The sequence below is a fragment of the Brienomyrus brachyistius genome, unplaced genomic scaffold (assembly GCF_023856365.1).
Source record: "Brienomyrus brachyistius isolate T26 unplaced genomic scaffold, BBRACH_0.4 scaffold59, whole genome shotgun sequence".
Taxonomy (NCBI): Eukaryota; Metazoa; Chordata; class Actinopteri; order Osteoglossiformes; family Mormyridae; genus Brienomyrus; species Brienomyrus brachyistius.
This window is the reverse complement of record NW_026042334.1, coordinates 1,692,243-1,707,432: the sequence shown is the minus strand read 5'-3', so window position 1 is coordinate 1,707,432 and position 15,190 is coordinate 1,692,243. Positions and strand designations below refer to the sequence as shown.

At 44.9% G+C, this 15,190-nt stretch overlaps 1 protein-coding gene and 1 long non-coding RNA gene across 3 annotated transcripts in view; both read left to right on the top strand.

Annotated features, from left to right (window-relative positions):
* Positions 1-486: 486 nt before the first annotated feature.
* On the top strand, positions 487-8,232 carry LOC125725001 (uncharacterized). Of its 2 annotated transcripts, none has more exons than XR_007387278.1 (5): positions 487-625; positions 4,980-5,101; positions 5,207-5,346; positions 7,658-7,711; positions 7,831-8,232. It is a non-coding gene; the product is annotated as an uncharacterized LOC125725001 (long non-coding RNA). The 2 variants fall into 2 exon arrangements; XR_007387279.1 differs by lacking the exon at positions 487-625 and adding an exon at positions 2,867-3,406.
* A 1,272-nt stretch (positions 8,233-9,504) lies between these two features.
* nlk2 (nemo-like kinase, type 2) overlaps positions 9,505-15,190 on the top strand; it is a 40,169-nt gene continuing 34,483 nt past the window's right edge. The window contains 3 exon segments of the mRNA XM_049001504.1: positions 9,505-11,123; positions 11,125-11,188; positions 11,191-11,326. Coding sequence (XP_048857461.1) covers positions 10,815-11,123; positions 11,125-11,188; positions 11,191-11,326 — 509 coding nt within the window. The 5' untranslated portion in view covers positions 9,505-10,814.

Sequence of the window (15,190 nt, the reverse complement as noted above, 5' to 3'; positions counted from 1 at the left end):
GATGTGTCCTGGGTACCTTTCCGTTTCTGCACACCCTCTCGACTCGCTTACCGTACCTCTAAAAACACAACCACTTGTAATCTAAACCAAAACATCCTGTAATACCTCCCCTCTTCAGACCACCCTTGTTCTGAGTTTTCCTCTCCAAAAAAATAGTACTGATGACCTTTTTTTTTTTTAATAACCTCATGCTCATAACTTGTCTTTCACGACTGCTATCTAAATATGTTATAATGGATGTACTGCTTTGTACACTTCATCCTGTCTCTTGCAGTTCTCTGTTCATTCTTTCTTTAGGTCATATGTTTGCTAATATATGGTTTCCCCTTTCATCAGTGTATTTGCATGGAACAGCAGCTTTATGGACGTTTTCCCGTTTAAGCCAACTCGTGTATATATAAGCGTTTCTCATACAAGTAATGGAATGAACGACTTGTCAGAGGCCAATTAAAGACCAACCTTTTGTAGATAGAGGGCGCTGTTGCCTCGCGGCGGTATACGATTCTCGCTGATGCGTGTGTTTCACGCAAACAACAAAGAGGTGTTCCACCATCGAAAACCGGAGTTGGTGTGGTTATACCGAATCTCTGGAAGCACAAAACTGAAAATATCAGACATAGTAAAGGTACGGAAACAATATTTCGAGGAAGAAATAACCTTAAGCTGGATATAGCAGAAAACTTATTAAAAAAGTAGTCCAAAATAGAATAAGGTACACGAACCATAAGTTACCGATTTGGCTACTTAGGTTTTTACAAAAAGCTTTCCAATAATCATTCATGTGAAATGCAATCTTTTTTCGTACAGATGACTGCATATTAGGACAAACGAAATTACAATTGTTGTATTAAGAATGTTTTAGTTCATATGGAGTCTGCAAAGCTAACAAGAAGGTTACGTTTCATTAGGTGTTTCTGAACCGGGAAATCCTTCCCTTGGGTTGAACGATTATCTGAAAATTGCTGTTCCTCCTTTGCTTTTATTGAACTGCACTGTTCTGATTTTTGGCACAATACTTTTTCTTGGGGCCATTTGCAACCCCCACTGCAAAGCCTTGCCAAATGCTCACTTTGATTAAATATTTAGTCGTTGGCATCTTATACAGGCTGCATTACTGTTAACTGCCAAGTGAGGGCTGAGTTAGCTGCCACTACCACGCGCAGGTGCATCCCCGCAAACCCTGCCTTTTAGTGGGGACCATTCGATATAGTGTGAAAACCGAACCTGCGAGGGGCCAGCGCCCTGTTAAAGAATCCTGTACCTTTGTGCTGCCTTCATTACCCGGAAATCGCTGTAAATTCCCCCCGGAGCGGATCGCGAGTAGAGCTGCGGTGCGTTGCACTCCTGGCGCGGTGCCCATTGCCATCCACCTGCGACGACGCCTCCGCTGCATCGCCCTCCCGCGAGAGCGCGGCCTCTGCTAAGCCCCTTTCCTGGAGATTGCAATCAGCAATCAGCGCTTGACGCATCCCTGCTCTGATTATGTAATCACAGATATTCAAAGGTACACAAGACCGCCATTCCTTGCATAATAAACAGGCAGCTCGAACAATTTTTATACAACTGAAATCCACTCTCATTTAGTGTAAACGCACATTCAGGCGTCAAACATTTATATGGACTTATGTAAACACGTGGTGGTTGCCTATAGATCAGACTATAGGTATCATAGAAGTGAGAATTTCCGTATTGTCGTGTTTTGCACTTAATTTTAGGCCAGCTGTGCTTTATTTGAAGCTCTGTTTCATTACGAACCATTCGTATAACGTCTTGTTTTAATGCTGAAACACGTGGATCTATGACAAATTCCTATTGTTAGATTTGGCAACAAAGAATGCATTTGATCGAGCCACATGTGAACAACAAAAAAAGAAAAATCGTTCCTTTTGTTGCTTCAAATTCTATAAACCGCGTTCCTGTCACCGTAGAAAAATGGTTCCATGAGATTTGTTAGTCAAATGAGTCTCACGGTAGTATTATTATGCAAAACTATTCATGACCATAATCTGCATTTTATATGTAAATCCTTTGAAGTTTCATGTTATGAGACATTCTGTTCGTCTCTCCTTCACAGGTGTCTTTCTCAATAACTTTGAATTCCCACTTACATTAGCATACGCTTGACACGGTTGGATTTCTGAATATTGTTGTTTTATTAATAACAGCTTTTAGAGTCTTGAGTTTGGAGTATTGGTCGTGTTACCCTTAAACGCCTCAATGCCTTGTCTTCGGGGATCTGATCTGTTAGTGTTCTGATCTGTACGGAGTGCAGGAATGGTTTGGAGTGCTGTGTAATACGGACCTCAAGTTTGAAACACTGAGGAACGCTTATGAAGAAGACTCTGCGTTTTCCAAAAATATCACAGTAACGACAAAAGTAAATATTTGGGTTTTCTTTAAAATATGATCTACGGACTTCAACGCTGCAAAAACGTACCGCGTTTTTTTTCTTTTTTTATGCTGACAAAAAAAACTAGCAAAAGCAAATCTCAACTTTCAATTTTAAAAAGCACTAAATTCTACTGGCGCAAATAATGTACGAAATGCAGGTGTGGCGTTTTCAACATGATGAAAGCTGTCTTGTGTGTCTCGTCTCATTGCTGAGGTGAAGATTTGGTCCTGAATCTAAAAATAGCTGCGGTAGCAAGTCGATGTTCTAAAAATGAAGCGCTTCCTCGGTACCAGAGGTCAACCGATGCTACCCTGCTCATTGTACTGTAAGGCAAAGCAGCTCAATTTTAGAAACGCCACAGTGCTTTCATGTTGCTTATCTTTCACAAATGAGGTATTATGACGTCCCCTCACACGCCTAATGCATATGAAACGAAAGAGTTGTGTTTTATTCATTTATTTGCAGCGCCGAGACTCCATTCGGCATCCCTGATCACTAAGCCTATCTTTGGAAGCGCAGGGAAAGGGCAAAGGTACACTGTACGCCCAGTGGTAATCCATCACAGGTCACAAACACCTTAATTTAAACTGTGCATCTTTGGAGCCACGTGAAAAAACAAACTCCATTCACAGGAATCAAACCCACAACTTAAGAGAATCCTGTCCAGCACCAAAGCTATACACCTACTGAAAAAACTGTTTTTCTTTTTGATGGGAACCTGAGATAAATGACTTAACACGCTGCCTCCTCGCGGAGTCCAGTTGCTCTTTCTCCTCATTTCCATGGCAGCCTGACCTGCTGCGGACACCTGTGCTGCTCTTGTGACTGACATATGAGGTCACGCTGACACCCGTACAGGCTTATCATCAGCCGTGGTTGCAGTGGGGATCCAGTTAAGCAGAGACAAGAAAGATTCGCAACGGAAGCGATGTCTTATCCTTCGGTGAATAAGAGGCTGCCACCATGTGTCCGGAATTAACTTCAGGAGGATTTGGGTGCTTTAGCAAAAGAGAGGTGATTTTATGTCAAGCCATTATATAGTGGCAAAATCCTGTATATTGACTCTATATTGATTAACGGCGTTTCTAAATCCGTTCTCTCACTTTAACTAGAAAGATGATCCTTTATACCTAAGTAACTGTATTGGTTGATATCAACAATTCTATTAGGCTTATTTTTCTGGCTGACCTCTCAGTCCAGTGTGATGAGTAATGTCAGTTAAAACTAGGTTGTGAAACTGGAACCAGGTAGTTTAAAGTTTAAGGATCGTGGTTCCTTATATGTCACTGCAAGCGTCATGCAAGGCACAATATGCATGGAAAAGTCGGTTTTAGCTCTGCAATGCTAATTTCATTGATTTGTAGATGTATTTCTGAATTCTCGCCGTGCATTGCACCTCTCCTGTGATAAATTTCAGTTTGCCAGCAGGCTATTGGTACAACAGTGCTGATTATTTATTGCTGTTTTTTTTTACTTTTATAGGTCGTTTCGTGATTAAATTGTTGATACTCGCTCAATCCCTCGTGTTCCCGTGTATCTTTTAATCGCACGCTATTAAATTCCATTCCAGCGTGTGTTTGCTCTTGCCACTGAAAGGCGGAGTTCTTCAGGCAATCTCACTAATGCCAAATGTTTGTTTTTCTTTCATCTTGATCAATTTAAAAAAGTGATGATATAACAATTTTCTGGTGCCCGTATTTTCTTTTGCGATTAAACTTTACTGTTATATAGGCCTATATATCATCAAAACGAAAATCGTTCCTGGGGTTTTAGGAAGCTGTTCTTTAAATGGAAACGGTGAGCTATTTTATGCTTTTATTCTGTTTTCAAAAGAAGCTACGGAGTTAAACAAATAAGACCCGTCCATAAAATTTTGATATACCTAAGCATTAAACGCGCCTATCATCACTGGAGTAATTAAAAAAATGATTTAGCCAGAAGGCCGATCACCGCATTCCTAAGCGGGTAATGATGAGTTATTTCGCTTATGCGTGTGTGCGCACTTTGCAGCCACGTGCCTTTTGCTCGATTTACAGGCTACAGGCTATTGCTGCCTGCGGTCTTTCCTTCCTTGGAGCTTCACAACTGTCCCCACACAATGCGCCGACTGGCGCAAAGCCCACGTGCCGAATTAAACTGGGACAACGGTCCCCAGTACAGATATGTGAGTCGCCGAGCCGCAATCTGAGATCAGAGCTAAAGATCACAAACGTGTCATCAAATCTCAGAGGACAAACAGCGATTGGGACTTTAATAGACCAGTTTTACCGTATTCCCCGCTAAGTTATAAATTGACTTGAGAAACGAAAGCATTCTTTAGATGCTTACAGCGCACTTTGTGGTTATTTAAGGTATTTATAGGTTTATATATATAGATCTACCAACCCTTTTTCTATCTTTCGGAGAGATTCATGTTTCACTTTTGCCTCATTCAAATCATCCGACGCACTCAATTTATTGTCAGTTGTAACCAGAGCGGGTCATTTAAATGTTAGTTTGTTTGAAGGGAAATTGACAGTACCCTTTAGTACTCTCTTTAGTTGATTTTAATTTTGTTCATTTACCAAAGTGCTATATTTCTCTTCAGGCTGGTGTATTTTGGGAACAACAACACTGCAGGCGCACACGGAGACCTGCACCACTTCTTGCGCTCAAGAAAGACACTTTCTTGACAACCACTGCATCAAACGGATCCATTATGCATGCAAGGTGAAATGGCATAAATTATACAGGCGTGGAATAGGGCATCAAATCCGGGCTTTAAATCTAGTGTTTGCATACAGCATCAAGAGAGTGAAACATGCTTCCCTGCAGGTGGGAGCTCACCTGAAGCACATCACTGCCTTGTGCTTTTCAGGGGAGACACGCAACAAAATCGAACACACCAAAAGTTCTGACTAGGGAAGGGAGGGGCACCAGACCACTCCCTTTTACCACTTGGAGAGAACCTTGAGGTGAGGTCTTCTCAGCCATTATGTGCTTGAGGGTCATGTACCTTGTATCTTTACTAAATCATAAATGACTTAATTAAAAATATGTATGCAATACAAAAGTGATGTTTATGAAGAAAGTCTGCTTTAAGTCATTCTTGAATGAGCCTCAGCACTTTGGCTGCATGGGGATAGGAGACGTTTATCTCCTTTCTGCACTGTTCTCCTCACACGTGTCCCACATGTCACCAAGACCCATGCAGTGTCCTCTCATATCTGCCACACACTAGCACAGTGGTCTTCACTGCGCTACACCCTAAACACAGTGGTCTTCACTGCGCTACACCCTAAACATGGTAGTCTTCACTGCGCTACACCCTAAATACACTGGTCTTCACTGCGCTACACCCTAAACATGGTGGTCTTCACCGCGCTGCACTCTAAATACGGTGGTCTTCACTAGGTGGTCCACAGGCCACTGGCAGCTCCCGGAAGCCAGTGCGGCGGCCCATGACTGAATAAAAAAATAAGCAAATTATCCTGAGCATCAGAATTATTCATTATTTGTATCATTATAATTTTTTTTTATATCTATACATTTTTTATATCTAAATGCAATACAGCATGTCCAGTAATGTGCACCTACTTAACTAACAATCAAGGGAAACAGCATGAAGATTACTAACCAAGTTTTACAAAGTAAATGATGACTGTCCTCCAACCCCCACCCCATCTAAAATCCAACGAGGAACACTGCCCTTGAAGAAGGAGCAGTTTGCTGTACGCATGGGCCTTGACATAACCCATGTAACTGAGAAATGAGCTCGGATGATCCCTTTATTTAATACTAAAATTCTGTAAGGGGAGCTGGAAAGCGCTGGACCCAGGGCTGATGTACTGCAGATGCAGCGCGGAAGGATCCAACCCTGGCTGCAAGAGAGGGGAGACCCGGGAGGGGGTGTCACTGAATCCAGTTCTACGTAGCTCCAAGGCTAGTACGCATGAACGCAGGGAGCAGGAAGTGCGGACTTTCAACTCTCAGCACTCTCAGCGCTCTCAGCTTGTGTATGATGTTTCGGTCCCTCCTGGGGGTTGCCTTGAGCTAAGTGCATCTGAGTGCTCGCAGCCCTACATACAAAGCAAGTCATCTTCGGGATTCATAGGGCCCCAGTACTCTGGCTAAGCTTGCAGCACTTCAAGAATAAGATTTGGGGTTGATGACAAAATGCAATTTATGCAGAAGAAATGCCTGCCGTTGCCGGATCTCAGTGAAAGTTCTCAGTTTTTTTTATTGCATCAGTTGCATCGCACTCAACATCCAGTGTGCAGTAATCTGTAATGATCTTGAAAAGCTGTGGAACAGATGGACCTGCTGCACTATATTTAGACATTGCTATAATCGTTCCTTTGATAGGGGAGGTTTAAATGCTTTGCTGAACAGTGGCAAAGGCTATCAATTTTGCAAACAGTGTTAGGGATTTCACATGCCCAGCTGGCAATATCTATTATTTAATGACTCTCCAATTAGTTGTAGATATTTGGATTAACAATCATAAGATACAGAGATGCTGGGGAATATGAAAGGATTACTTTGGGAAGGAGGCGTTCAAAGTTGGAGGAGTTTGGGCATCAAATATGAATTCAAACCTTATTGATCCCCATGGGGAAATTGTCTTTACGTCTCCCTCAACTTCCTCTTTGTAGAGTAAGTTGGCCATGAAGGGCAGCCACCTGTTGGGGCATCCAGGAAGCTGGTGGTTAAAGGCCTTGCTCAAGGATCTGCAGATGTGCTGAAGCTGGGTTAAAACCAGTGACTTTCTGATTAGAGACATGCAGACTCAGCCCACTGAGCCATACACTGCCCCCAATTATATTTTTAAAAACTCTACATTATTTACAAGGTTTATATCCTGAGTTTACACATTTTTTTTGTTTGTTTTTATTTCTAAGCAGGAATATCTGTCTGTGATGATTAATTTACAGACACCTGGATGTTTATTTCATGTTAATTGCCATGTCTAGAATACAACAGCATCACACCATAAGGAAGCTGGCACTGCTCACAGTTTGGTCATATAACATCAGTTGTATCAATTATGAAATGAATAAAAAGTTTGTATTTAATAATGTATAACAACCTTCATGTTTTGTGGGTAGCTCTGCTTGTGTGCTGGGCTGTGTGACTTGCATCATGCTGTGATATGAAAGTTTACCTCTCCAGAGGAGAGTGGATGAATTTGATATGTGCTGTGATGCTCTGGTTCATTGCCTGCATCTGTCGCCCTTTGCTGTACTGTTGTGAACTTGATAAATAGACTTTGACTTGGATTTGCAGGTAGTGAGTTTTGCAGGAGGTTGGAGGTGGGGTTGTTCTACAATATGACAACAGGTAACTCCTAGTGGACATTAATTTGCTGTTTGATCCTATTAACATGCCAGCCCAGCAATTTCAACAATCTTGGTTTTACTTGATTTTTGTTTCACTGCATCTGCTTCTTAATTCCCTAGACCCCCAGTCGCCCAACTGTCAAGGGGACCGGAGTGACTCCCAAGGCACCAAGTCTGGGAATCTGCTTACATTCAGTCATGGTCAAATGTGGAGCATGGTTAAATTTTCCAAGAAAACTAGGCTTATAGTTATGAAGGACGAATTTTTTATTTCCAGCCTGAGCTGGGGATTAATTATTCCTTCTTAATTAGTGCCAATATTTAATTAGAAACATCATTTATTTAGGCTGAAGATTTCTGGTGCAGTCGCCCGCCTTACAGGCCTGAAATAGATTCAGACCGTGATGCCCTTATTCTGCGAAACATTTCTCCTGGCAATACACCTGTGTCTGCTATTTCTGTGAATTAGTGTGCATGTGAGGTCAGGATGGAAGAGCTGCTTTCAACATAAATAAACCACTTTCCCTGAACAAATATGCCAGGGCACTTTGCTTAAGTTGATATGTGTAACAGTTTAATCATTGGTTTGTTCTGCACTAATTTTCTATAAAGCTATAAAGCCAGGAATCAGAAGGGAAAAATGCACTACAATGTTCACATACTAAAATAGGACACGGCAATGTTAAAATATATCGACAATTATATATTGTCATTTTCATCTTATGTTTTCCTGGTGAGGTCACTGCAGTTTCAATTTCTATTTTCACCGCTAAATTACCGTTTTACTTTATATTTACCAATAGTTACCGGGTGATTGAGACAAATAATGAATGCCCAATGTTCTCTAAACATTAAAAACATCCGAATTAAAGTAAATGTATGACTAATAATACTGTATATTCTAGGCATCTGTGGTCTAGAAATAAACATTTATTTTAAAAAGTAAGTATAATACAGTATTACATAAAATGATAGTGAAAGCACGATTGTCGATTGGTGATTGGTGGATGAGATTTCATTCTTGCCCAGTAATATTCCTCGTATTTTCAACCTTGGGCGGGTTGTGACTCTAGTCAGGCAGCCTTTCTAATCGTTTATAGATACTCGCTAGTGGGAACACCAGGGGGCGTAAATAGACACATAGAAATTCATCTCAATTGACTTAAAATCTTGTAAGGGGCGGGTCCACTGATCTTTTATTATCAGACCAGGCAGATGACATATCCGACACTTGCTGATTTTCTTTATGGTTACTCTAATAAAAAGTGTCATCGCAACTATTTCAATCTCATGGCAACTTCCCGCATTTATTATAATATATTCAGATAAATATGTTCTTGTGTGTAATGGCAAAAAACGTTTAAAACAACAAAATACCTACCGCTGATTAACAGCAGCAATTTATATGGCTGAACTGCTAATTACCCCGTTGTAAAATCGTCCAGTCTGTGAGCAATAAATACAGGTAATGGTTTTCATTTTCCGTACCATCGTAACCGACAGGATCATTATTTTTCGGCGGTCATTGATTGGTTTGCGTGTCTCCTAGAGTCGCTGAGTGCAACTGGGCCCTTCGTTCGCCATTTGGGATCAGCATCTGCATTAATTTGCAATACCATTTACAGCCCGTCCAAACCATAATGGCGGCAGTTTTAAGTGTCATAAACCTTTACGTCTACTAGTAAGTCCCTCGTCCCTGTCTGGCTTGCGGTGATTGGCTCCACCGCCTTAAACGTGTCAAAAGTTCCCTCCTCTGATTGGTGCAAGTTCTGTCAATCACGCCAAGGACGGCCCGGTACCCGAGAAGCTGGGGTTGCGCGTGCCCCTTCCTAGGTCCTGGCAGCACCATCCGGCCGAGGGGTGTCGTCAGTCGACCCGCTTGTTTTCGATCGCGGAGAAGCCGGTGCGGGTGTTTTTATTTTTGTTTCCATCTTAATTTTCTTAATTTCCCACTTATGTCGGCGGTGTGTATGGCGACAAAGCGGCGAGCGAGGCTAACGAGCGACCATCTCCTCCCCAGACCCGATGGAAAAAAATAAGTTGACCGATCTATCCTGGGGAAGAAGAGTTCGTTTTCCGCGCTCCGGGAGGAAGGATAGCGAGTGCTGGTCAAAATGATCCGGATTTCTGCAAGTAGACAGCTGCGGGGATTGTGACATTTTTTACAGGTGGCCTGAGAGCCGACATTCATCGGTTAAAACGGCGACGGCGACGGGCGCAGACATCCTCCCCATCTTTCACGCGTTTGTGTTTCGGCCAGGCATCGTTTCTGCCCAGTTCGGGCACCGTACGCTTTGAGCTTTTTGTCACACGCGAGGCGATTTTTTTGTCTCCATCGTTTGCTTGCTGTTTGACCCTTAAGAATAGTTTCCAAAAAAAACAATATTCCAGCTGTCTGGGCAGCAGCGATTTACCCTCGCCAACAGCACGGCAACTTCTGCAAAACTGCGAGCTGCACTGGCGGCGGGCGGCGGCGGCGCGGGGTTTGACAAGAAGGCAAACATGGGGGAATTTAAAAGATGAGCGTCTGATCGTCCGGATCCGGGCTCTCCTTTTTACTGCAGAAACCAGACGAGTTTCGCCGGCGGAGAGGGGGGAGGACCGCTGCTTTCCAACATGAAGGAGGTCTAGGGCCGTGGAGTATTTATTTATTGAGGGGGGGAGCGGGTGTGTTTTCTGTCGCATCTATATTTCCCCCATTTTTTTATTTTACTTTTTTTTTTTAATAGGCTGGGGATATTATGCATTTGCACAGTCTTGATCGCGGCGGCGGCATTTAATGCATAAATATTGTCTGCGTAAAAATAAGGTAGGAAGTAGGTCAGATCGCTGAAATGATTGGGCTGGCGTATCAGCGAGAGTGAGGGGCTTCTCACATAATGATGACAGTTGCCACGTTTGTTTGATTTTATATTTTGGCATGCATTTAGTTTTTTATTATTATTATTATTATTATTGTGTGCCAGGCCTTTTGTAGCCAAATGACCGTTCGACAGCCACCTGCCTAGGTCCCGTCTCCCTCGCCACTCTCCATCTTTCTTTCTTCGCTTGTAAAATCTCTGAGGGAGATACATTTTACTCCTCATCCTCGCTTTGTCGGGTGGATGGCTCTGTGCGGGACCACGGCTAGCAACGCCGCCAAGATGATGGCCGCGTATAACGGCGGCGCCTCGGCCGTGGCGGGGCACCATCCGCACCATCACCACCAGCTGCCGCATCTCCCGCCGCCTCATCTCCACCACCACCACCATCACCCGGGCCAGCATCACCTGCAGCAGCAACAACAGCAGCAGCAGCATCCCCCCGGCTCAGCGGCCGCCGTGCACCCGGTCCAGCAGCACGCCTCCACAGCCGCCGCGGCTGCAGCGGCCGCCGCCGCCGCCGCCGTCATGCTGAACCCGAGCCAGCAGCAAGCCCTACTTCCCATCGCCAGCTCCCGGACAGGCCCCTGGACCGGCGGCGGCTGCAGCGCCGGCCCAGTCCAAGCAGCGGCGGCCGCGGCTGTCAAAGCTCACCATCACCACCACCACCATCACCAGCACTCGCACCACTTGCAGCAGCAGCTGGACGTGGAGCCCGACAGGCCGATCGGATACGGAGCTTTTGGCGTCGTATGGTAAGTGCTGCCCGGAGCGCCGTTTCGGTCCGGATGCATGAGCAGCTCCGTGGCCCGCAATTTAATCTCCACGTTCTTGTTTATCATCTAATCCTCCCCGTTAGCCGTAAAACACCGAAGGACGAGCTTTACTGGGCATGCATTAAACATCGCACAAGATCTGTGTTTTTTTTTATTTGCTATAGGCTTGGGCTGGAGTGCAGAGATGAATGGTGGGGGTCGATTTTGGGTGACAGGTGGATGTGCGCTTTGAAAATGTAGGGAAAGGGATTTCGGGGGGGGGGGGGGGGGGGGCACAAAGATACAGCTTGAAAGAGGAGCAGACGAGCACCCCTTTAGATCTCCTAAAAATTTGCAAAATGAAAGTGATCGGTGTTGCGCCTTGTCCTCCTTACCTCAGGCTTCTCTCCTCTTTGCACTTGCTTGGTCATTATAAGGATTTATAAGGTGCTTTTTTGCGCATACAGCATCTGCGTGCATTTCGGCGCATCGCAGTTTTAAAAGAAGTTGGGGGGGGGGGGGGGGGGGGGGGTCGCCAGTGTCCCGTGGTTTCAGATAGGCGCAGTGGAGCCGCGTTAATGTGTCCGTCGATAGTTAATTTTTCCCTGAATTGTAGGGTCTTGATAACGGCCACCCAGCGCCGTATCTCGGGTGCTCGGTGTCTGTTTGTTTAGGTAAATATTTGCTTTTGGAGCCTGTGCCGTGCCGTTTAGGATCCTGTTGCCTTTAGATTGTGGTGTGTGGTGTTTCAGGAGCACCGGTTTAAGGCTGCACTGGGTAATAAACTTTGCCTCAGCCCCGGAAAGACTTCAGCCAGGTGGTCTGAAGTTTGCCATGCGGTTTGGGACATCAGTTTCCTCTTATCTGCCACAGATTTGGCTTCACATGTCAGGCTGTGGTGTCTTTATTTTATAACTCTAAAAATTTAAGTTCCTTTGCCGTATTTCTGTATTTTGGGCCATCCCTGGTCACCACTGCCCTGCCCCCCTAGGTAACAGACAGTTGTGAACAGGGGGCACAATCACTTCTGGCATGGGGGCCAATTTGTTTTCTCGGCAACCCGTCGTCCCGAAGCGGGCCGCAGCGTTGTAGGAGCGCAGCAGCTGCATCTCTGAAAATAAAACAATCGTGTTGCAGGTATGAAAAAATCTGCCAGCATGGTGAGAAGTGTTACCTCCCTTGGGGAGGGGGGGGGGTGTTTGGGCATCGTTCAGTTTCTTGTAAGACCAGACACGCAAGCATGTGTCAGGATCGTTACCTCGCTGACTGAGAAATGTGATGTCGTCCGCCACTTTAAAGATGACTTTATTCGTGCATTTAACTTGCCCCAGTGATACTGGGGAAGCTGTCAGCAGAATTCCAGCCATTAGGTGATGAATTCTTAGAGTGTGCGGTAGCCCTCGTTCAGTTGTTGAGTTTCGTTTAGGCCTGATCAGTGGGTTTTCCGTCATACATTATATATCAACACAGCTCGAAGTGTGTTGTAGGGGAATCGCTCTAGCTGCTCATTCCAGCTCCCAGCTCTTACATCTTCGGCCTTAAAATCAGGCTTTGTAGACCCTGTCCTGTAGCTCGCCTTCTAATTTAAACAAGCCTGCTTCTCCAGTCCGCCTGTCGTAAGAACGGCCTGTAGCTTTCGAGGAGTTACTCGGGGGGGAGGCGTGCTGTCAGTTTGAGCATCAGTGTATTCAACCCCTACCATGGCCCGTAATCCCAAGCTGACATTTTCCCCCGAATGGCTTCCTGTCTCCCATCGTCGTCTTTTAATCTGTGTCGTTGGCTGCCTGCATATTAATAGCCTCAATGAAAGGAGGTGAGCTGGACGAGAGGATCTCTCTCTCCCCCCCCCCCCCCCCCCCCCCCCACCCCAGCCAGCCGACACCTGATTTCACTTCGCATCCCGCTTGACCTGCGAGCCTTGGAGAGAATGGCTAACTCAAAGAGAGATGTTTACGTTAGGCTAAGCGGCTGCGGCTGGCTGGCGTCTCAGACATCGTATGGTGTCCGTCAAGCCGTGCATTTTTGAAGCTTGACGCTGAGGCGCGGGATTCTGCGTGTGTGGTTCGTAGTACCTAAACACCAGTTAAAATTCAGCTGTCTTCATGAAACATGCACCAGCGAGGGGAAAAAAACCCACCAATGTCAATAAAATGGTTTTTCTTAAGTTGTAAGCGATAAATCCGTCATTATGCGAGGAATCCTGAAATTGAACACCATGGTTGCTTTAATAAAGTGCCGTGGAGATATGAATAGTGACTCGGGATACAAGAAGATCCGTCTTGTCAGTCACCAGTATGTCTGTTCCTGGCTACTTTTTCTTTTCTCCTCAGCCTATATGTTCCCTATTAATAAACTTTGGTTTCAGCTGTGATCCATGTACGAGTGGGAAGGAAGCACCCCAAAGGCAGCGCCTGTACACTCCCCAGGGGCCAGGCCTCCCCCTCAGCCCTGTTGCTGGGTGGGCTTTCAGGCACGAGTCCATTCACGGACTCGTGTCTGTTTCTTGGGTGGTAGCTGTCGTGACAGGGATGCCAGTGAATGAGTCAAACGTGCGGTTTATGGAAGGAGGCCGTGGGACAGTTCCCTGCTCCGTTTTTGTGTCGTCGAGTGTTTTATGGGGTTTTCCTTTCTCAACGACAAGTATGGTGTAGTGTTTGGGTTTCTCCTTCGCTGTTTGGAGTGTAAACGGCTGCTTCTCATTGGCTGTCTGACTCCCACTGGTGTATTTTAAGCCCCCACCCACCTCCTGTGTTGTTGCCACTTGCTGAAATCTACAACAGATATGAGTTGTGGGGAAAAGGGATTTATGGGCTGACGAAGCAGTACTGTGCTGATGAGGGTAGCCCCCCCTCGTAGTTGTCAGGAGCAGGCTGTCCGTATTGACCTGGCCCTACCTCCCATGACGGTGATGAAGAGGTTTTAATAATAGTGTTGGTGGCAAAACAGACTGCTGGCGTACTGACAGCCCCCCCCTGCCCCCCAGGCGGGCATGGTGGAGCTCCGAAAAAGTCTCATTCATTTTAATATTTATTGTATTAGATCTTTAACAGCAACAACATTAATTTTTTTGATGGATGTAACACATGCTGATGCTGTGTGTTGATAGTGAGATAATGGCTATTAGGTGGGGACATGGTGAAACTGATTAGTAACTGAACCTTATGCAAACAAACACTCACGGGTGACTAATATATATGTGTGCGTGTGTTTTTGTCTACGTATAACATGAATAATAAAGTGATCCATTAAACCATTTTCTGACAGAAAATTGTAAATGCCTTTGCCAAATAGATCCTGCGAATAACATTTCAAGGAAATCGGGGGGAAAATGGTTTTTTTTAGCGATATTTGTTAGGTTTGAATATTTGGGAATTTCATAACGATGCAGGGAAGCTGGGGAGAGGAAAAAAAAAGTTGTAAAGGTTTCTAAAAAAGGCAGGTGCTGTCAGATACTGTATAGTTTGACTCTGTTGCTGTTTAATGCTTCACCATTGTCTTTTAAAGTTGTGTGTTAGATGAGAAGCGCTTGGATTTTATCACGTTTTCCCCTTCGTGAACCCAACTGACAGACCCAACCGGTGAACCTTGAGAATGCAAATGAGATGTGGGTTCAAACCCTTCTGAAAAAATCTAGAATATTCTCACCTCCTAGACAAACTGGGACTGTCTGAAAGGAACGTTGTTACCAGCCGGCTTCGTCGTCTTTAACCGGCTCTACGAGTCACAAGACATTCCAAGGGATGAGGGAGCATCCTTGTGTCTTTACGGGCTAATGAAAATATCACTGTCCTCTCCAGGGCATAGTGACTGATACAGAGCGGTCCAGCGTCTTAAAAGCGCAGTGTCACTGAGACGTCCCATTGG